The following is a 23483-nucleotide window of genomic DNA, read 5'->3' on the forward strand; positions in this document are numbered from 1 at the left end:
GAATTCCAGATGTAAAAAGGATATTGAAAATTTAGTTCACAAGTTGAATGTGGATCAGCAGTATAATTCAGTGCTTGTAAATGCTTATGAATACTTATGAAGATGCTTATAAAGAAAGTTGAGGCAACTGGGTATGTTTAGCTTTGGAAAGAGAAGAGGAAGCTGATAGCAATTTTCAAGTATTTTAAGAATTGTTACTGTACACATCTAAGATTCCAGATTAATGTCAGAAAAAGCAGTATGAATAGAAGCAAAACCAATTGTTCCAAAATCCCATGAACTTTCCTTCATCTACTTCAGTGGTGGGATTCAACCAGTTCGTACCACTTCGGCCAAACCAGTTGTTAAATTGCTGGCTGGCACCACCCCGCCCTGCCCAGCCACTACTTATTGGCTTTGCACACCTTGGCTGGTGCCTTAGTCACATCACGGCATAGCTGCAACTGCTCTTTGGTTCCCTTGCCTTGATCATGTGGCCACATGGCCCAGCCTGCTTGCCTGCCTTAGCCATGGCCTACGACGCGGCAGCCTCCTGCTTGTCTTGGCCTGCTCCCGAACACTCGCCTCGGGCTGCTCCCAACCACTCCAGCAGCAGAACAGGTAAACACAGCTGGGCGCCCCCTTGGCGAAGCGGGGCTGGGAAGGGTGCTTGTCTTCAAAGCCTCCCATTTCTCTTGCACTCCGCCTCCTATCTCTTCTCTCAGCCTCAATCCGTTTCTCTCCTTCTGCCTCCTACCGCTTCTCTCAGCCTCCTACTGCTTTTCTCCTTGTGCCTCCTACCACTTCTTGAAGTCCGAGACAAAGCACCTGGTCTGGGCCACAGCCCTCCACGAAGGAGCCCTTCCTGGGGAGCAAAGCCTTGGATGACCTGATCTGTCCCAAAGGCCTCAAGGAGCTCCAGACTTTGCACATGCCTCTGTCAGCCCGAGCGCCCTGCCCTTCAGATCCCAATGGGGCCAATGCCCAGTGGTGGTGGTGCTCTGGGAGGGTGGGCGGATGTCCTGGGGCGCCACATGTACACTGCAATGGAGATGCAGTCTCAGCCCCAGCACAGTGTCTTTCCCAAGGGCTAACCGCCATCAGCCTTACCTTCATGGGCAGCCACACGTTGGCCCCATTGGGATCTGAAGGGCAGGGTGTTTAGGCTGGTGGAGGTTTATGGAAGCTCTGGAAGGTAAGACTGATGGTGACGTCGGGGGACAGAAACCCTCTGCTCTCAGCCAAAGAGCTGCCTCAGGCAGACACGGAGAGGCTCGTTCACCTTTTGGGCCTGGTGTTCTCGGCTTCTGCGGGGCCTCCAGGCGACTGCTCCCCCATGCCTTCTCCTCTGCCTTGGGTCTCACATCCAGCCCATGACAGGAGGACGCGCTGCTGCTAGCCCAGCCAGCAGGTGGGCGGACAGCCTTCAGGGGAGATACCACACTGGGGCCAAGACTGCTGCTCTGCTGTGGTGTGCGCATGCCACTCTGGAGCTCACCTTCTGCCTCCACTGCCACCTTCCGCCTTCCGCCTTCCGCAACTACTCTAGAGTTCGCCTTCTGCCACCACTGCTGCCACCACTCTGAAACTCACTGTTGTGACCCAGGCCCAAGTAGGTATTATGAGATGCCATCAGTTCGAAAACAAACAGACTTTATTAGAACAGCTGAGAATTAACTCATTCTCAGCATAGTCCAAACTAATTCAAAACAAATTCTTCATAATACAATTCTTCAGCCTTATCACCAATCTTGGTCTAATTAGGCAACCTGCCAAAGGCTTTTCTTGGCAAAAGTTCAGAAGCAGAAGACGCTGATAAGAAATAAATGCAGCAAGACAAGAAACAAATCTTATCAACGTTGTTTTCCGACAAAGTGCCCAAGAGCCATTGCTGGTCTTTTCAGCCTTATGGGAGGGGCAATCATCTCTTGGCCTTACTCCCGAGTTGTCCTTTTTACCTTAGCTGCTCTTGCCTTCTGGCAGTTCTTCTCATGTATGTACTAGGAACAGGCTCCTCCTGTTTCTCTGCCTCTCTGCTGTCAGCCTCTGGAGGCTCTGGAGTCTGCACATCACTCCCAGATGGCCCTGGCCCCATCTCTGCCTTCAACGCAGAGCCCTTATCCGGGCCTTCCCCAGCCTCCAGACTGGCCCATGTTCTTCCTCAGCCTCCTCACTGTCCGACTCCGCTGCCAGCTCCAAAAACTGCTGGCGGACCACAACACTCGCCTTCTGCCACCGCCATCATCACTCTGGAACTCGCCTTCTGCCACTGCCGCATGGGCCTCTCGCCTTCCATGGGGAGGCAGGAGGAACAACTGTGTGGCCAGGAAAGCCAGGATGTCTGTGAGGTCTTCTGCCTTGAGCAAAAGTTTGAAATATAAGACCTCCAAGGTACCTTCTGCTAGCCTATGATTCTAAAGTCTCCAAGACAAGGGGATTTGCTTAAATTGTGTGTGTGTGTGTGTGTGTGTGTGTGTGTGTGTGTGTGTGTGAGAGAGAGAGAGAGAGAGAGAGAGAGAGAGAGAGAGAGAGAGAGAGAGAGAGAGAGAGAGAGAGAGAGAGAGAGAGAGAGAGAGAGAGAGCAATGGAGATGTGGCTTCTTGGGGGTGCAATTTGGAGAAGTATCAAGAGAAATGCCAAAAGGGCAATCATCTTGGGATTAAATTCCAAATGAAATTGGGTCTTCAGGCTAAGGAGGCATGAAGAACTTTCAACTGCAGGTTTCTAAAAATCTTATTAAAATGAATGTCTAGAGGCAGCTCTTTAACTCATAAGTCCAGAGGGCGCAAAAGAGAGAGGATCCCAATGAGGGTCTTAGCTATTTAGCTCAGGAATAACAGAATAACAGAGTTGAAAGGGACTTTGGAGGTCTTCTAGTCCAACCCCCTGCTCAGGCAGGAAAACTGAGGATGCCAAAATCTGAGTAGAGAGCCTGGGAAAGGTGTCAGAATAACAGAATAACACTTAGAAGGGACCTTGTGTGTGGGAGTGGTATATCATTTCAGAGAAATGGCTGTCCAGTCTTTTCTGAAAAACTTCCAGTGATCGAGCACCCAAAACTTCTGGAGACAAGCAGTTCCACTGGTTAATTGTTCTCACTGTCAGCAAATTTCTCCTTAGTTTTAGGTTGCTTCTCTCCTTGTTCAGTTTCCATCCATTGCTTCTTGTTTTGCCTTCTGCTTCTTTGGAAAATGCATTGCCCCCCCTCCTTTTTTGTGGCAACCACTCAAAAGCCTTTTTTGTGACCTGCCTATCACACTCTTGGGCAAAGTATGTGAGCCATTTCCTCCTTTCAGTGGTCCATGAAAGTACATCTATAGTATGTAGATGCAGAGAATGAAGTCGAAAAAAGGTGAACAACATTTTTACAGAACTATAGATACATTGAGGCCAGGCATGACAAGGAGTGGCTGGGAGGGGAGGGGCCGGGTGAGGCACCCCTTGACATGAATGACATTGAGTTGGCTCCACCCACCCAGTCACATGACGATGCAGCCACACCCACCTAGCCATGCCCACAGAACCTGTTGTTAAATTATTTGAATCCCACCAGCCAGTGGGTTGAAGTGGACTTTCCTTCATCCCAATGTATTGTTGTGTTTTTTTCTATGATTATTCAAGAACCATTTGTCAAGAGTTCTTTAATTTGGATCTGTGCACTAAAGAGGACTTTAACTATCCCTTCCACCTCTAAAAACTTGCTGTGGAAAGTTTACATGGAAATAAGGTGACCCATAGGATGGATGTCTTGTTCTTGTTAAATCAGTTGTGAAACATGTTTCTAACATATGTTAGAAACATGGAGCTTTTTGAGTAACTCTAAAATTGGGACATATCCTCATATTGGTTTGCAGAAACTTAGAGTGTACCAAAACTGTGTTGTGCTTTATTAGTCGAAATCACCAAATTCAGAACCATCAAATTCTGAATTGAACTTTGATTCATGGACCAGGCATTGTTTCATGTTTATATGGTCTAGATCAGTGTTTCTTAAATTGTGGTTCCAAGACACCTGGGACTCCCAAGACCCACTTATGGGTCCATAAAATCAAAATTATTTCCTAGACTATGTTGAAAAACAATATAGTATTAAAATCCTGTCAGGCAATCATCAGGTGTCAATTTTAAACTTTATCGTGGTAAATATAGAAAAATATAACCCATGCAAACAATAGCTCTCTATAGGTCCTCTATAATTTTTAAAAGTAGGAAGGAGTCCTGGGAAAAGCAGGTTTAAATAATGCTGGTCTAAATACAGGCACCTTTTCATTTTTGCATTTATCTGGAAAAATGGATATTATAGAAACATACGTTCAATGGCCCAATTTGCTATCTTTGCCACCTGCTTGTGGTGAATTTGAAATTGTCTACCAAGTTTCATCTTTCATTTAACACATGACAATCATAAGGTTTCTTTTTCTTCATTTTTATCTCACTTTCTTTGGCCTCATTTTCTCTTTCTGTCACTGAATCTGATTCTGATTGGATGCGATGGCACACTGCTATGTATGATATGAGAAATTTGTGTTATAAATAAAACAACCTTCCATAATCACAACTAATGGCAACAAGGGCAAATGACATGAAAGAGTGTGAAGGCAAATAATTAAGGAAAGGTGGCAGACGGCATTAATGTCAGGCAGATGCTTTCGGTGGTGAATATTATTCATTGTGGGAATACATTCAGGCAGCTATTTCTAAATGGTTATAATACAAGGGTATGAAGGAAGAGGAAGAGGAGAAGAAGCATTTTTGTAAATTGATTGGAGGGAAAGTCTGCATTGAAGAGTGAGAAGAAGACTGTGTATTCATCAATAGACCTATATAATTTCCAATCCCTACCACCAACCTGTCGGAAGAGGAGAAGCAACCATGAGATTTTCTGGGCTGTCAGCAGCAATGGGTGGAGCAATAATGCAACTATATCACACACATAGATATAATGACATGGGTTTTTTTTCCTGGAATTGTGTGTGTGTGGGGGGGGATTTCTTTGTTTAGGGCTGTATTATCTCTGTTTTCAGATTTCCACAACAGTTTTGGAATATTTATCTTTCCAAAAGGATGGGAAATTATTCCTCTGATTTCTGGCAATTAGAAGAGAGCTATTTTGGGAGAAAAGACCATGTTCAGTGATAGTAATTTCTGATATCTTCACTTTGAACAAAAGCTCAGGGAGCAATTACAGTGAAAGGCATCTCAGCCTGAAACCCTGGTTAATTGTTCTAGTTACAGGAAGCAAAACTGGGCAAATATTTGTATTTAATCATTCTCAAATAGTTCTGAATGGCTTACAAAATATATGTGTGAATGTGCCCCTGCATGTCTGCATATATCTATATACTATTAAAACTCTTGTGTCTGTAACCTTTAACTGGGCAAAATAGTGCATCATAGCATAGGGCAATACCTTTCCCACCAAGGTTCCTCAAATGAATTAAGAAAATGTTGGGACCCATTTCTCCTGTGGGAATGAAAGTTTGGAAAGTTCTTGCCCTTTCAGTGCTGCTACATAAGGCAATGAGGGAAGTTGTAAGCTTGCAGGTAGAAAGTCAACTGGGATCACAGGATCCCAACTAATGGCAGGAGTGAGACAATTGGCTTTGGGGTAATGAAATACATCCAGAAGGATAACTCAATGGGTCATGGATCATTTAGTAATAGAAAAAGCTCAAATTAAGGTATAAGGCAATGTTACAGATTTAATTAAGTTGTCATTGGTTAATTAAGCATCAACATTCAAACCTTCCTGGAGTTTTTCTACATACACCTCTATCACTTAAACTGCTTCCTGGCCAATTTCTCAAAGAAATATTTCTGATATAGATTTGGAATGTGCAAAATGCTGTTTGGTGTGCAAAGTCACCATCTGGAAGTATTTAAACTTCAAAACAAAGGGATGTCAACTAAACATATTTTGTACAATCTTAAAGGATCATGCTTGCTTAGATGTTATCTTCATGCTATTGAAATTACCTTTGCTGAAATGGATGCTATATACATTTAATGTAAGTAAGTACATACAGTACATAAGGACATTTAATGGAAGAAAGCCTTGGATGGAGCCATCATTAGAATTCAAGTATTTTTGGATGGAAATAGCAAAATAAAAAACTATTCATATCTGTTTGCAATATGATTACCAGTGCAACACATATTTGATTCTAAGTGCCTATGGCATCTGTCCACCATGAAAAGTGATCAAGCCAGAATAATATAACTATAAAAATGCAATCTTATTTTTTTATTATTATGAGGAATTGAAGCTAGGATTGTTGTCTCTGCTTGGGAAAAGCAGCTGTGGCCAGGTAAAAATGTTTCCCACCCAACTTTCCCAAAGCTCAGTAAAGCTGTTGTTTCACAAAGGGCTGTAAAAGTTTACAGCCCAAGAAACCTGAGAGATGGGCTCATGCATGCATTCATTTACTCATAAGCATCCACACTTGCATTCCAGCTGCCTGGCTAAATCAGCCACACCTTGGGATTTCCAAGGACATTCTGATGTCCAGAAGAAACCATACCCCATCCAGATCCTTAGCTTATAAATGGGGGGCAGGGGTGGAGGGTGTTGTAGGAGAAAAGGAGATAGCAAATAGCTTACAAGTAAGAGCAGAGCTTGGACCCGGACCTGGAGCTTGGCAGCAATTAGAAGAGGAGCAACTATACTGAAAGCATTTTATCCTAAGTAGTGTAAGAACTTTTGGAAAAAGGCAAAGATTGTATGCTGCTTTATGGATCTTGAGAATTTAAACTGAGTATTAAGACTGCATATAAAGGACTGAATATTAAAGACCTACCGGTACTTACATGGCAACTTCACCTTGCAAAGCCTAGAACTGACCCAAAGCAATAGGCTGTTTTGGGGAAGGTATATGCTGCAATAAAGCATTGCGTACAGCTTTGTTATGTTGTGTTATGTCCAGTCCTTAGAAAGCATAGAACCCTTACATTTATGAAAAGATAGTTATTTTTAACAGGGCAACTTAATAGTCTGATAAGTATTCAAAAACGTGCATGTCCTCTTTTTGGTTGCTTTCTTGTTGTCCCATTGGCAGTTAGCAGCACCTATTACGTATGTATGCATGCATATATTTGCAATCCAAGCACAAGAATATGTTCCAAATTGATTGATCTGCATAGTGATTTGATGAGATCCTCCCTTTATTGGGCCATATGCATGAAGTGCTGTTTGGGAAGGATTCCTAGCAGGAGAGAGAGGAATGGATCCGAAGACAGTCTCAGAATTCTGCTCATCTGGAACCTTCCCCTCCCCCCTCCCTTTCCCCGCCTCTTCCCTCCCTCCCCTTGCCTGGCCTTCCATCACCAACTGCCCTGTGAGAAGAATCCATAAATGGAAAGAGAGGGAGGAAGGCACAGATTATCCTAAAAACATGATTTGTTAGAACTTAGAACCTAAGAATCTCTGTAAAAAGGGGTAAAGAAGAAAAATGAAATATATCCCATAAACCTGCTCAGTAGGAATCTGCCTTTCCTTCCTCACACTCTGTGTTATGGCTGTTGTATTTTAGTTTCAAATAATAATCATTTTATTTTATTTTTTTTACAATGTTTATATTGACTGTAATCTGCTTTAGGAAAATTTTGATCCTAAAAAGCAAGATGGAAATCATTGCAATAAGTAAACAAACAGTTCCAAAATATGTATAATTCTCCATGAAATGATTGAACAAAATCTCTACACTTTCTCAACAATGAACAGTAAATGTAAGGTTTGCAAAAAATAATTATCACAGGAGATGATGTCTTGCTGTCTAAAAAGTCATTAAAAGCATTTTGACATGTTCTTCTTGCTTTTTATGAATGCTTCTGCTCTGCGTGTTACCATCCCACTCTTGAAACATCTTTAACTCCCAGAATTCCAAGAGAGTACAGACACTGGTATTATACTGCTACTAGATTGAGTGTTTGGATTTGTTATTTAATTTGGTGCCCAATAAACTCATTCATACATTAGGGGGACCTTCTTTCACATGGAAGGATCCTGCATCTATTTACTGATGCTGTCAGAAAAGATCTCAAAGTGGACAGTTAGTGCATAAATTCTGACTGCTGATCATATGAGAGCAGAAGAAGACTCAAATATACTAAAAGGATTCCCACATCACTATGGTAACATATGCATTAATTGTACTACAGCTCTGGTCATTTTTCTGATTTCTAACTCATTAAATAATGAATTGGTTTTTTCTGAGAGAGGAATCCCTTTTTTAATAACTCACACATTTTTGTCACATGGCATCATTTGGGATGATGCACAGCCTTTCTGTGAGAACAACAAAAGGCTGCCTATCATTTGTTTCCCCAAAAATAATATTCTGTTGATTCTGATCTAGTAGCACAGCCTTCCTCCTTCTCGGTTAAGTTTACTACAGCTAGAATGGGCTAGCTGTAGTAGAAACTGTTTTTCCTTTCAAAATAGCAAGAATAAGGGTCCCAACAATATTTAGTGACTAAGTATGCTGTAATATTTGTAAAATAAAGAGCACTAAACTTAAAAGAACATGTGGAAGAAAATTGACCCTAAAATAGAACCAACAAATTATAAATATTCTATTACTTTTAATTCTTGACTGTATCCTACAAAGACCTCTCTCTTTTTGCCACTTTCACTACCTTCTTAGTTGCCATCATTGCATCTGATGATATAATCATATTTTCCCCAGGTATTGTATATATTAGCTTCAGTGCTTGAAAATGCAATAGGTCTTCCATATAATCAATAAGCAAAAGAAAGTCACATAAACCATCTCCTATGGGCACATTTATTGTGTTAAAAAGATAATGGCTTTCAAGAAACTTAATCTGCTTTCTTTGTTATTATCAGGATCCAACCCATGTGGTGAGTCCAGTTATTGATATCATCAATTTGGACACCTTTGCTTATGTGGCAGCTTCTTCAGATCTAAGAGGAGGTGAGTATGTAATCAACCATAGACCCATGATAATTTCAACAAGTGTATGAACAAAACGTATAAGAAATGCTGAGTGGTATGGAATTAATACAGACACTCTGATAAGTATTGTTCACAATATGTTAACTCAGTCCACAGCTTGGATTGTCTAATATGTTTTCCCCAATCCACATAAACAAAAAATAAAACCATATAGTTCCTCAGAACATAATAGGAAGTTATACCTATCAACTAAAGAATAAAGTCTGATGTTATGCCAATGCCAAAATAATATTTTTAAATATGGTACTTGCTCTGAGGTAGGTAGCTACAGGTTCTTGGTTTAGTGAAGTAAACAATGACTTATGAAAGATTTCCAGAATTGTTTTTACCAAAAAAAAATGGAAGAGCAAATCAGCTTCATATACTAAGATAGTAATTCTTTTAATTGACCAGTAGAGTTTAGTCAATATTTTCTTTCGCTTTTAATTTTTCTTAGGAAGCCTTTAGTGGATACTTATAAAATCAATGTTAACTTGTGTTAATTCAAGTTCTCTTTAATGTCCATCGTCACATCTGTATTGTTATAAATATTTCTTGTATCATAGTAGACAACCACGATCATCCTCAACTGAGACAAAGCAGAAATATAAAATGGTCTTATTGTTTTTTAAAAGAAAAATCTAAAATATTTCCTAACAAGTTTTACAGAAAGTGAAAAAAATAAAAGGTACAAAAACATTGAAAAGAAATATATGAAAAATTACTGAAACAATCAGAATACAGAAAAGCGGAATCTGCATATACCTCTTATTACTAAAATGTTAAACAGATTTTTGATCCCCTTAGGAGGGAGGGATCAATGGTGGCTAGATAGTTAGACAGATATACGACAGACAGATATGAAAATTCTCTTACATTACAAAAATATAAAGTCTATGCTACAGAAAAACATATAGATCATTTTTTATTAGTAGATGAAAATGCCTTTTAAAAATGGGTAAGTCACACACAACTTGAATCCTATCTTCAATATCAGAATATTACTGCTTTTTCAATTTCTTGAAAGAACTTCGTTAGCAACATCCCAAGTCCACTGCAGCTATAACCAGGCGTTTAGGAATCTGAACTCACTTGGTGAGATCAATAAACAAATCAATAGTCAAATCGATTCCCACAATTTGGGAACCACAAAAAAAGACCACAAAAAGAAAACATCACTGATTATCACCTACAACTGACAGCTCAAGGTGCTCAATACTTTATTAATAACTCACAACACAAATTGGACAATGCATTGGAAGGCACTGATTGGCAAACCCATATTTTCATTCAAACCACCATCCAATTGAAAGCAGCTTCTTGCAATCAATCAGAAACAACAGGAATCTCATGCTAATATAGGAATCAGATCCCATAGCAAATCTGGATGTTTGCTTTACATCACTGGTCCCAACAATTTTATCCCGCAAGAAGCCTACAGATGGTGTTCCTTTAACATGGTATATGCCATCATCTGCCAGCAATGCTCCTCTGTCTTCCATGTGGTTCAGAATTTGCACAGAAGTATTAACAGACCCAAGTTTGACATTAGGACTCCAAATATGAACAAAGTCAACACATTTTAATTTAATTTAACTTAATTTAATTTAATTTAATTTATTCTATTCAACTTTAGACTGATTCTTGATAGTGTAAATAAAACCAACAGGATAAAAAAAAATATCTTCTGTTCAGTTGTGTCTGTTTTTTGGAGACTATCTGGATAAGTCCCTGCAATTTTCTTGGCAAGACTTTTCAGAAGTGGTTTGCCATTGCCATTGCCAATTTCCTAGGAGAAAAAAATGAGTGGCTTATAGTCACCCAACTGCCTTTGCAGGACATGAACTCTTGGTCTCCTAGTTCTATCCTGATGCTTAAATCCAGAGGTCCCCAATCCCAATCCCAGGGCCATGGAACCACACAGCTGGACCTGATCAGAGCAAGTGAGCAAAACTGAAACCATCCCACCCTCTGGTCTGTGGAAAAATTTCATCTTCCATGAAACTGGTCCTTGGTGCCAAAATTTGGGGGCTGCTGCCTTAACCACTATATCATATTAGCTCTTATAAAAGTAGGTTACAATAATTATGAAAAAAAAAGTAAACAAACAGAGCTGGTGGCAAATCTGGCTAATCACCCCCATCCAGTGGTGGGATTCAAATTTTTTTACTACCGGTTCTGTGGGTGTGGCTTGGTGGGAGTAGCTTGGTGGGTATGGCAGGGGAAGGATACTGTAAAATCTCCATTCCCATCCCAATCCAGGAGAAGGTTACTGCAAAATCCCCATTTCCTCCCGAACAGCAGGGACTCGGGAGGCAGAGAATAGATGGGGGGTGGAGCCAGTCGGAGTTGGTATTTATTGGTTCTCTGAACTACTCAAAATTTCGGCTACCGGTTCTCCAGAACTGGTCAGAGCCTGCTGAATAACATCTCTGCCCCCACCCCCAATGCGGCAACTCTTCAGCCACCCTAACCCAAGGAGAACAGCCAAGTTTTTAACAATGCCAGCAAGATGAGAGCAATAAAAACATTAGGGAATCTCACTACAGAAGGCAGCTCTGCTATAGAGGTGGACCATTTCTGGGGTTCCAAATAGATGACTTTGATGATTTTGGCACACCAATTCTTTCAGATCACATCATATGGAACATAGGCACTCCATAAAATAATCAGTCATAGCCAGCACCTTGAATCACACCTGGAAATATACCAGTAAGCAGAACTCTGCTCCCAAACCCGTGGTGTTATATGGGCCTACCAAGAATGTCCATCACTGCTCATAGTCATTGAGCCATGGTGGTGCAGTGGTTAGAATGCAATACTGCAGGCTACTTCTGCTGACTACCGGCTGACTGCAATTTGGCAGTTCAAATCTCACCAGGCTCAAGGTTGACTCAGCCTTCCATCCTTCCAAGGTTGGTAAAATGAGGACCCAGATTGTTGGGGGCAATATGCTGACTCTGTAAATCACTTAGAGAGGGCTGTAAAGCAGTATATAAATGTGCTATTGCTATGGCTATGGCTATGGCTATTATTCTTAAATGGGAAAGTGAACCCCATCCAAGGTTGAGGATGGAATCTCTTCAGCTCTAGGTGGTAGGTGAAGTCAGAAGATGGTTCTTTTAGGAAAGGCACGGAGACAGAACCTTTATCAACCTCATTCAGCCAGCCTCCCAGGACACTCCATCACAGATCTTAAATTAGCTATTTTGGAACAATTAGTGGCAAAGGTAAAGGTTCCCCTGTCACATATGTGCTATGTGTCACATATGTTCCCAACTCTATGGGATGGTGCTTATCTCCGTTTCAAAGTCAAAGAGTCAGCGTTGTCTGAAGACATCTCCGTGGTCATGTGGCTGGCATGACTCAACATCAAACGGAATGCACGGAGTGCACGGAATGCTGTTACCTTCCCACCAAAGGTGGTCCCTATTTTTCTACTTGCATTTTTTACGTGCTTTCGAACTGCTAGGTTGGCAGAAGCTGGGACAAGTAATGAGAGCTCACCCCATTATGTGGCACTAGGGATTCGAACCACTGAACTGCCGACCTATCAATCAACAAGCTCAGAGTCTTAGCCACTGAGCCAATTAGTGGAGAGACTGCTAAATATCAAAATAGCATTATAACAAGCACAATGCTTTTAATGCATTAAAAATTGTTAATTGATGACACACTTGTAATCTTTCCACATGTGACTTTCATCTGCATTCTTGTCAGGTAAATTTAATAGATTTTATTACTCTGAAAAGTTGCTACCAAACTCCTAGTTGTTATTATTGTATCCTAAATAATGATATTGCTTGAAAGTTCATGATTGCAACTAGTTGACGTCTGTTTCTTAATCTCTTTCTGTGCATTTCATATTTAGGATTTGACTGGAGTCTTCATTTTAAATGGGAACAACTTTCTCCAGAGCAAAAAGCCAAGCGAACAGATCCCACAGAGCCCATCAAGTAAGTGACTAGATTCAAAATAGGGAACTCAAAGCCATCACAATATTTTTTTGAAGTGGGAAAGGGTCAATTGCATACTGAGGAGAGTGCCAGCTGATTTTTGACCCTAAGCATGCTAAACTATTGGAAATCTTTTTTGAAACTTCAGTTGAAAGAAGCCTAAATATACATATTTAACCATTGTTTCATGAGAACATTTTTGATTACCAATACTTTTACTAATTAGAAGCAAAAGAAGCATACAAAACATAATGGGATACATGCAGTTCCTTTTAGACGCACCATAAAAAATTAGCATAGAGCTGACAGCACTATTTCAGCCTTTGAACGGAGTATGGAAGCTAACCTTGACACTTCACCCTCCGGTTCCTCTTTGTTCAATAGGTAAAGTTCTCAATTAGGTAAATTCAAGCTCTTTCATATCTCTAGATTCCTCTTCAGACTTTCAGCCCATGTGTGCAGGGATATTGGATTCAGAACTCGAGTGCCCTTGACCCCTTTTAGTTCAATGTAAACTCTTATAGTCCTTTGTGTATGTGATAAAAGTCCAGCCATCTAATTGCATCATGGAAATCTCCCACCACTGTGAGCTTTCAGAACTGGGAAATTTTATTCTCCACCAAGAAAACTCCTAAAACTCCTAATTTAGTACAAATAAAATTGAGGCATAGCATCTCTGCATGCAAGCAGCAATCTTAGCAGAAAGGACTAACAAGAACTCCCCCCCCCCAAAGACTTGCTCTTTCAATCAATCAAGAGTGCAAGAAAGCATATTTAGGATTTTTTCAGTAAGAACAGTTGGACAGTGGAACCAATTATTCAGCGAGGTGGTGAGAGTCAACAGCTACAGGCTAGACAGCCATCTATTGGGGAGGCTTTAAATTGGATTCTTCACTGAACAGGGATTTGGATTTGGACTCTGTGCCCCTTTCCAACTCTATAATTCTTGGTTCTTCAGGCAGGCTAATGCCTTTCCAATAAGACTTAACTCTTCATTGACCACAGAATAAAAAACTTCTCTTTTTTGTTGACCATGATTCTAGTAGCTGGAGTGGTAGAATATCTTCTCTCACTTTACAGCATTCTCTTAATTGAAAAATATCCAGGGCAAAAATGCAGACATCATTTTCCTTACGAATGACTTTACTGTGATCGTTAACCAGTACAGTTTTCTTCCATTTAACAACCACTTGTTCAACAACATGTGAACAAAGATACAACAGCATTGAACAAGTGGCATTTATGACTGGTGCTCATAGTCACATGTTCGTGATCTGAGTGCTTGTAATCGGCTTGCACCTATGACGGTTGCAATGTCGTGCGATCAGTCATGTGATTGCCATTTGTGATCTTCCCTACCAGCTTCCCACAAACATAGTCAGTGGGGAGGCTGGTAGGGAAGGTGAGTCGCTCTGTAAGTTGTTCACACTCACCCCTACCTGGCAACAACCCTAGTTATATTCATGCTGCGCCTTGTCAGCCATCTGCACTCCCTTTCCCAACCAGCTGCAGCCATGTTCAGCTGCAGTTATGCCGCACTGTGCCTTGCAGGCTGCCCAAGTGCCCTCATAACCCTTTACGACCACCTGCTCACCCTCTCCACCCAGTAGCAGCCTCTTTCTTTCTTTCTTTCTTTCTTTCTTTCTTTCTTTCTTTCTTTCTTTCCTTCCTTCCTTCCTTCCTTCCTTCCTTCCTTCCTTCCTTCCTTCCTTCCTTCCTCCATCTCTCACAAAGTGACTGGGCAGTGAACAAATTACCATAAAAACAATTTTAAAAACATACAATATACAATAATATTATAAAAGGGTAAGAGAGAGCATCAGTTTATAAATAATGGAGCCATCTAATCAAATTAACAGTCTTTTGCAATCCCCAGCCTTTTGACACAACCAAGTCTTAAGGGAATTTCAGAAAGTTGGGAGAGATAGGGTTTGTTTCACCTTAAGAGGGAAAATGATGTTTCACAGGGTTGATGCCATGGCTCATCTCCTGGCTCCCATCAAATATAACTCTGTTACAGATGCAATCCGCAACGTATTTCTTCTGCTAGCCCTGGTGTAATCAGGGCAAAGTGATCCCTCAAACAGTCCAGCCCCAAGGCATGAAGGGCTTTAAAGATTAAAAACCGCACCTTGAATTGGACCTGGAAGCAAACTGATAAGAAATGCAGCCTATGATGCAAAGATATAACATGTGCTTCTCTATGGGTACACAACTGCTGCATTATATATCAGCTGAAGCTTCTGGATATTCTTCAAGAGCAGCATTCAACATCACCCATAGCCCATCAGGGAGGAGACTACAGCATAAATGATCATGAGCAGAGTCTCCCAATCCAGGAAGGGATGCAATTGATGCACAACACTAAATTGTCCAACGGCCCTCCTAGCCAATTCTGTCACCTACTCTTCAAACAGGAGTCACAAGTCCAGGAGGAACCCCAAGTTGCATACTTTGTCTGTTCCAGACAGTGCAACCCAGTCCAATATCAAAGATGGCATAGCCCCAGAATTGGCAAGCCCCAAACCCAGAATCACTCAGTTGTTTCCATCCAGTCCTCCTCTGGCTCCAGAAACTGGGTAAGACATCAACTTTTGCCAGGGGTAGAGATCAGTGGTGAAATGTAAAATTTGTTACTATCGGTTCTGTGGGCATGGCTTGGTGGGGGGGGGAGTAATGTGACTGGGAGGGCGTGGCCAACTTTTTTTTTCTTACTTTTAAAAGCGTTTTTTCTACAACCTGTTCGGCTAAAGAGGTTGTAAAAAATGCTTTTAAAAGCGTCTGATGATCAGGCAACTCAGCTGGGATCATCAGAGGCTTTTAACAGCATTTTTTCTACAACCTTTTCGGCCGAACAGGTTGTAGAAAAAATGCTTTTAAAGCCTCTGATGGTCCCAGCTGAGCCGCGCGATCATCAGAGGCTTTTTTTTTTACTTTTAAAAGCATTTTTTTGGCTGAAGAGGTTGTAGAAAAAATGCTTTTAAAAGTAAAAAAAAAAAAGCCTCTGATGATCGTGCAGCTCAGCTGGGCATGGGGGGAGGGGGGCGCAGGGATTTTTGCTACTGGTTCTCTGAACCACCCGCCGCCATCACTACTGGATCGGGTGATCTGGTCCGAACCAGGAGCATTTCACCCCTGGTAGAGATATATAATTGGATATCATCAGTGTACTGATAATACTAACCATATGGTATGAGCTCACCCAATATTTGTATACATGCACACACACAGAGAGAGAAAATGGCATGTCTGAACTTTTCTATTAATCACAGTTTAATCATTAGAATGCTGAAAAGTCCCTTTGAGACAGCAAACCAGGTGACTGGAGAAAGTGGCTGGTGTGGCAGGCATAGAGCACAATTTCCTGTGCATCTCATCTTACTCAGTACTCCTTTTTTTTACCTTTGTTCTCAGTTAATCTAGAGGAAAGTGGGGGGTGAGAAATAACTCTGTTTTGAAATCAAAATTGAGCCAGTTACAAAGGCCTTCCATAAAAGCCCTGCCTTTGTCCTCCTGAATAAGTGTTACTCCCTCATTTAACATGAGGCTTCTACCAGGATAGGTACAGAGCCCCTGTGAAATAATGTCTTGTAAATAGCCCCCAAGGGCTAAATGCATTTTTAGCTTGTAAACCTATAATCAGGGCTGCAAACTTCAGGCTAGTGGGGGTTGTGTTGATAAATGCATTAGCCACACATTGCACGCTGGGGGAAAGTTATGACAGGAAAATACCAAAAGTTTTTGAATCATTACTTGGACCCATCAATATTTGTATGCAGGTGGAATCTTTTTTGGATCACAGATTGCATTTAGTCAGAGCTAATTTTTTAAGGATTATCATGAATTAATCCATCATGAATTAAACTGAAGCAATGCTTAGGCAAACATCCATCATGAATTAAACTGAAGCAATGCTTAGGCAAAATAGGCACTAACTTCTCATCTACCTCTTAAAAATTCACTTTCATGAAAATCTAAAAATCCACGTAAACTTCAGTTACATTCATACAAATAAAATTCCATATCTTCATAAATAAATTAGGGGATTATAAATAATGGAGCCATCTAATCAAATTATTATTCCTTTGCAATCCCCTGGCCTTTTGACACAACCAAGTTTTAAGGGAATTTCAGAAGGTTGGGAGAGATATGCAGATTATTAGGGGGCTGGAAGCTGAAATGAAGAATGGTTGCAGGAATTGGGTATGTCTAGTCTAGTGAAAAGAAGGACTAGGAGTGACCTGATAGTTGTGTTCCAATATCTGAGGGGCTGTTACAAAGAAGAGGGGGAGTCAACCTATTTTCCAAAGAACCAGAAGGTAAGACAAGAAGCAGTGGATGAAAACCAATCAAGGACAGAAGCAATCTAAAACTAAGTAGAAATTTCTTGACTGTGAGAACAATTAATCAGTGGAACACCTTGCCTTCAGAGGTTGTGAGTGCTCTATCATTGGAGGTTTTTAAGAAGAGTTTGGACAACATTTATCTGGTATAGGGTCTTCTGCATGACCAGGGGCTGTACTAGAAGATCTCAAACATTCTTCTTAACTCTCTTGTACTGTTATGACCCTTTCTTGCACATGACAGTAAACCCATTTAGACATGTGTTCTGCCTGGGTTGAAACCTTGTGCTAAATTGAGATTTGTTTAATCTCAATTTATTGAAATAAGCCAGTGATTTGATTTATTAATTAATTAATTAGATCATATGTTATAATACCAAAATCAAGCAAAATACCTTATGGCTTATCATAGCTTGTGATCCATAACATGTTTCGTGAACCTTCTGACACAAACCTACAAAGCTCATTCTCCATTCAGTGGTTGGACTTGGGGAAGCCTCCCACTGCCTTTGATGACAGGTCTCAGACTTGTAGCACCCTGGGCTATAAATGGATAATCCAAAGGAACACATCTTGCAAAGAACTCATAGGAAGAAGTGACAACACTTGAATAGTGACAAATACTCTGTTTCAAAGGGAAAGTATAGCCTAGCAACTTAAGACAACAGAGTTTCAGTTCTTGTTCTTTCATTTTTTTTTTCCAATATGAAAAGGAGGAGGCTTGCTTCTTCTCCATAAGAAGAGCCATCTGAACCTGTTAATCCTTTGGAATTTTTTTAACAATTTAGAATACTTTTTAGCAATCTGAGAAGCAGCTCCCATGCTAGTCTTTTCCAAATCTCAGTGTCATGAGGAGCAGGAATATTTTTTGAGTGAGAATCTAACCTTTTCTTCCTTACTAGCTGTACCACAACAGAAATGCTACAAAACCTTCATGGAGTTTTGCTGGGGATCATGATCTTGCCAACTCCAAATCCTTCAACAGTAACATCTTCTCCCTTCAGTACAATTATCAAGATAATTGCATGCTTACATCAAAGAACAAAGTAATATTGATTGGTGTCTGCCTCTGTATCTATTTTACATACCTAATATTTTCTGCAAAAGAGTTGAAATTAGATTTTTTTTCCTTTCCTTCTTTCCCAACCATTTAGGACTCCTATCATTGCTGGGGGACTTTTTGTGATTGACAAGGCCTGGTTCAACCATCTGGGAAAATATGATGCTGCAATGGACATCTGGGGTGGGGAGAATTTTGGTAAGTCACTGCTACTTTGCAGTTATTGATAAATGTTTTTTAAAGATGTAAGGAGGGAGTTTTGCAGACCTGGATATGAGAGCCTGTATAATATAGTGGTTAAGCTTTGGACTGGCAACAGGGAGTCCAAGGTTCTACTTTACCTTCTATTCTCATCTGCATAAGCACACTAGGTTTAAGGAATATAGACTTGGCCTTGGGAATGGGGGACTCAATAGCAGAAGACTTTCAGAAAGGTTACTCAGTCCTGAGATAGAAGAAAGTGTGAGAAAGAAAATCAAAATAGCCCCACTTTGATTTTATTTGGTATAAGATGAGGCAGGAAGAAACTCTGACCAGCTTTTAGATTTTGTTATTCTGCTCAGCAATTATAAAGAGCATCCCTGGAGTTTCTGCTATGTTTGTTTCTTGACTATGCCTACTTCAAAGGGCCAACACAGAGTGACTTGGGTCAGGTATCTATCTCAGCCCAAATCACCTTGTAGGATTATTGTTGTGGGGAAAAATGAGAGGAGGGAGGGCTACTGCTGCTAACTATGGCAGTTTTCACCCTGAAAAGAAAGTAGGACATAAATCTAACCCATAAATATCACTCAAAAATCTCTTCTCTGTCTAATGGAAGGTTTGAATGTTCCTCGTGGATTCTGTGTTCTGCGGTTTTTAGTTCCACTGTTGATGAGATATTTTTGTTTTTAATCCACCATACACATTTGGAAAATTATGTGCCACTCAGAGTGATTGGAGAAGCTTATCAGCCCTGTAGATCAATCAATCAATCCCAGTTATGATTTGCCAGAATTCAAAACGAAAAAACTGTTTTGATATCTTTGTTAAAGTGCTATCAATCCATTCGGAGCTCCATTATTGCCAATTCCTTTGTAATCCATTGACAAAACTGACTACTCATGTGAAGAAGCAGACAATCTTTTAGGAAGAAGACAGGTGAATGAAAAAAAGTTCGATGGTCCTGGTACTGCCACAACAGCAGATGCTGAGACATTTTAAGAGAAAGAAATGGGCCATAACAGAGTTAATTCAAAAGGTCTGGTAGGGGTTTCCCATGGGATGCCTCTAATTAGTGCAGTATATTGTACTAACATGTCACCTGACAGAACTAGCTCTCCTTCTGGGGAGAAAATTTTATTGCGGCCATGGGAGGGCCTGTTACATGGGTGGATTCTTAGCATCTGTTGTGTTTTCTGGATGGTTTATGCTCTGACAGCATTTTTTTGTTTGTTTTTAACTCCCTGGTACCCACAGGGAGCACTTCAACATCTAAGTCAATAAAGGGAAGTTAGAAGCAATAAATCTAGGCAAGGGCTTGCCTGGGTGCATCCTGTTCCAAGGGGGTAATATTGCTGCTCTTTTCAATCTGCTCCTTTATTCCGACTTCTGGCTTATAGGAATCAAGCAAGTGTGTCAGCCCCACATTGCTCAATCCTTTTGGCGTAGCTCAAAAATGCCAGTTGGTTTCTAAGCTACGTACAAGGTTCTAGCATTAGACTAGTCTTTACAAAGCCCTCAGTGCCTTGGCCCGTTGATGTCTTAAGGACAAATCTTCCATATGTCCTTCCCCATATATTTCAGCTGACAGCTGGGGCATTAACACCAGATCTTTCAGCAGTAAGAAGGCAGGCAGGTAGCTGCTGTGAAAAGCCTTTGTGGGTGGGCTGTACTCAACAGAGCAGAAAAATTTCCATGCACGGATTTCTTAGGTAGTTCACAAAAACATGATTCTTTCAAAAATATTTCATTAAGAATTAATGGTCCTATATTTTATTTTGGCTGTACAGTATCGTAAAGCAGCTTTAGAACTTGTTATTTGTTTGGATTTTAAAGACTATTTTAAATGGACTTGCATTTGCAGCTTGCTTTTGAAATATTGTTTGCTATCCAGAGAACCTTTTAAGCACTAGATCAGCGGTCCCCAACCTTTCTGGCTTGGCGGCCCGGCTGGGGGTGGGGAATAAGGAACCGAGCCACATGAGCAGTGGGCCAACACGCATGCAACTTGACTTGGGCGAGTGGTGGGCTGGAAGACACACACAGCTCAACTCATGAGTTGAGCTACATGTGCGGGTGCACTGGCCTGCCATTCACGCAGCCTGGTTATGAATAGGCCATAGCCCAGTAGTGGGCTTTTAAAATAAACAAGCAACCTTTTGCTATTCTGTACCATGTTTCCCTGAAAATAAGACTCTGTCTTATATTTTTTTGAATCCTGAAATAAGCGCTCAGCCTTATTGCCATGCGTTCAAAAGCCCGATTGGGCTTATTATCAGGGGATGTCTTATTTTGGGGGCAACAGGGTAGCGTAGAGCAGAGGTACATGGCTTGAAGTATAATGACCCAAGTTCCCTAAGTGGGTGCCATATTATAATTGCCAATGTGATAGACTAGGAAAATGATGAGATACATGCCTTAACATTAAGGAAGGACAGCATTTAGGTTTTAAAGTCCAAAATGTGCTTTGAAATGATCATGAGCATGATACCTGTCAGAACATCCATAAAGAATCTGTGTCTTTTTTTGGGCTTACATAGTAGCTGCACTATTTCAGGATATTTGTTGTACTCTATCAATGTTTCCTTAACTCAGACATGCATTTCCCTGAGCTCACAGCACTGCCTTGTGAATTGAGGAAAAGATGCAGCTTCTTTATAAAGGTGCTGAATGATGTGGAGTGCATGCCACATGCATTCCAGAGCATCCTATCTACTTTGAAATTGCACATCCCTATGTAAGATACGGTATAATCATATTTAACTAAGATTTGTTGTTTGCTTATAACTCAAGAAAGAAATACACCAATGATTGTAGATAAAAAATAAAACTAAATAAACTTAGATAAATATTGGTATGGTATCACCAGCAAGAAAAGTCAAGTGGGAGTGACTGGACAGCAAGTTCCAGTATCCTCTCTCAATCCCAGCAAGTGCAAAATAAAAAGGCCTTGCCGTCTTCTAACTTCTGAACTGTGATTTCAACTCCAATAGAGGAAGAAGAAAATAGCAGAAAGTTATGAATCATACCATTACATTAGTCCTGTCTTGATCAAAGGCAAACTTGATGTAATAGGAAAAGATCAGCCTGGATCAGGTCATGGCCATTTTAGTCTAGTCCAACCAGCTGCTCCTTACTACATCTAGTTTTGCCTGTACTCCATGGTGGTGCTAATATATAGTCACCATGCCTAGCAGCCATTAATGGGTTTTGGATAACACAAAAAGTGGTACTAGCAACTAGGGATCTTGGATTGGCCATATGGCAAATTTGTTTTGCCTCTGTTCTCTAAGAAATTCCCAGATAGTTGAAGGGGAAAGGTAGTGACATTGGCTGCTGTTGTGCCTGCCTAGAAGGGTTGATCAAATTGTGTGGGTTTTATTGCTGCTTTTATTTGTGGCTGCAACAATGCTACAGAGCAGAGGAAGCTAACAGTGCTACAGCTTTGAAAAAGGAAGGGAGACATGGAGATAGCAGAGAAACAGATCTTAAGCTGGCACTAATACTTTGACACCTCAAGAGAGTGTGGTTAAGTAAGGAAAAATAATCCTTGTCTTCAGAGATGCAACAGCTTAGTGAACCAGTGAAACAGATGCTCCTGTTCTGTGGCAATCTCATCCATTGTCTTCCTCTCCCCTTGAAGCTTTGCACATGAGTGTGTCATTATACAGTACATTTTCTTTCTTAATAAGTAAGGATTGTATATACAAATAGTTGTGGGCCATGCTGAATTGTACTTTTCCACTGAAATTTCCTCTCACCAAAGAAATCAAGGTCATATAATCAAGCAGTCCCAAAAATATCAGTGCTAAAATGGCTTTGTGTGTTTGTGTAATGGAATTGGCCCAATAGCTAGCCTGAAAAAGAAAAATGAAAGTTTGCTGGAGTCATGCAGGAAGGACATGCATAAAGATAACAGGCTTGGGGAACAACTCAAAGCAATGATTGTATTTTATGATTATGATCATGATTTATCACTTGTTGCTTGCATGCACAATGAGAGTTTATGCAATGGAGACAAATTATTTGTGTGTTCAATCACCTATTATGTTCTGTTCTGTCCTGTCCTGTCCTGTCCTGTCCTGTCCTGTCCTGTCCTGTCCTATCCTATCCTATCCTATCCTATCCTATCCTATCCTACCCTACCCTACCCTACCCTACCCTACCCTATCCTATCCTATCCTGCAAATCTGAAAAGGTAAAATATACCCCCTTTTCTATCCTATCCTATCCTATCCTATCCTATCCTATCCTATCCTATCCTATCCTATCCTATCCTATCCTATCCTATCCTATCCTACCCTACCCTACCCTACCCTACCCTACCCTACCCTACCCTATCCTATCCTATCCTATCCTATCCTATCCTATCCTATCCTATCCTATCCTATCCTATCCTGCAAATCTGAAAAGGTAAAATATACCCCTTTTTTTGAAAAAAATAACAACAGAAGACAATCTTCTGCTGAAGGCTTCTGTAAATTTAAAGCAAAAACTTATAATAAGAGAATTCAAGTTTCCTATCTGAATAGGACAGAAAAAAAATATCGACAATTTTCAGCTTTGGTATTGGAGAGGATTGAGAAAGGTAGAAGTTAAAAAAAGAGGATGACCATCAGTTAGATATCTGGACTCAGTGATTTTGGCAATAGTCACGCTGTTGGAAGATCTGAAGGACCAACTTAGGGACAGATCAGCCTGGAGAAGGATTGTCTAGTTGCTAAAAATCAGCACCAACTCAATGACATATAATCAATCAGTCAATCAATAAAAAGTTCCCCTTCAGTTTTAATAACTATACTAATATAGCCTGTATCCTAATTTACAGATGATGCATCTTCTCTTTAAAGTGATCCTCTATTTGAAACTGTACTATACAAGCCACAAGCAGTTAAAGATAAGGAATATAAAAAGGTAAAGCAGCTATTACATTATGCTGCTCCATAATTGGTACTGGGATGACAGGTTGAGAAGACATGAAGATTACTTA

At 40.6% G+C, this 23483-nt stretch overlaps 1 protein-coding gene across 1 annotated transcript in view; it reads left to right on the plus strand.

Annotated features, from left to right (window-relative positions):
* Window positions 1-23483, plus strand: part of GALNT14 (polypeptide N-acetylgalactosaminyltransferase 14) — a 306437-nt gene that overhangs the window by 252916 nt on the left and 30038 nt on the right. The window contains exons 7-9 of the mRNA XM_070932429.1: window positions 8825-8912; window positions 12805-12889; window positions 18387-18490. Coding sequence (XP_070788530.1) covers window positions 8825-8912; window positions 12805-12889; window positions 18387-18490 — 277 coding nt within the window. The remainder of the gene's footprint in view (window positions 1-8824; window positions 8913-12804; window positions 12890-18386; window positions 18491-23483) is intronic.

The sequence above is a fragment of the Pituophis catenifer genome, unplaced genomic scaffold (assembly GCF_029215685.1).
Source record: "Pituophis catenifer annectens isolate HBS135680 unplaced genomic scaffold, rPitCat1.0.hap2 SCAF_1, whole genome shotgun sequence".
Classification (NCBI taxonomy): Eukaryota; Metazoa; Chordata; class Lepidosauria; order Squamata; family Colubridae; genus Pituophis; species Pituophis catenifer.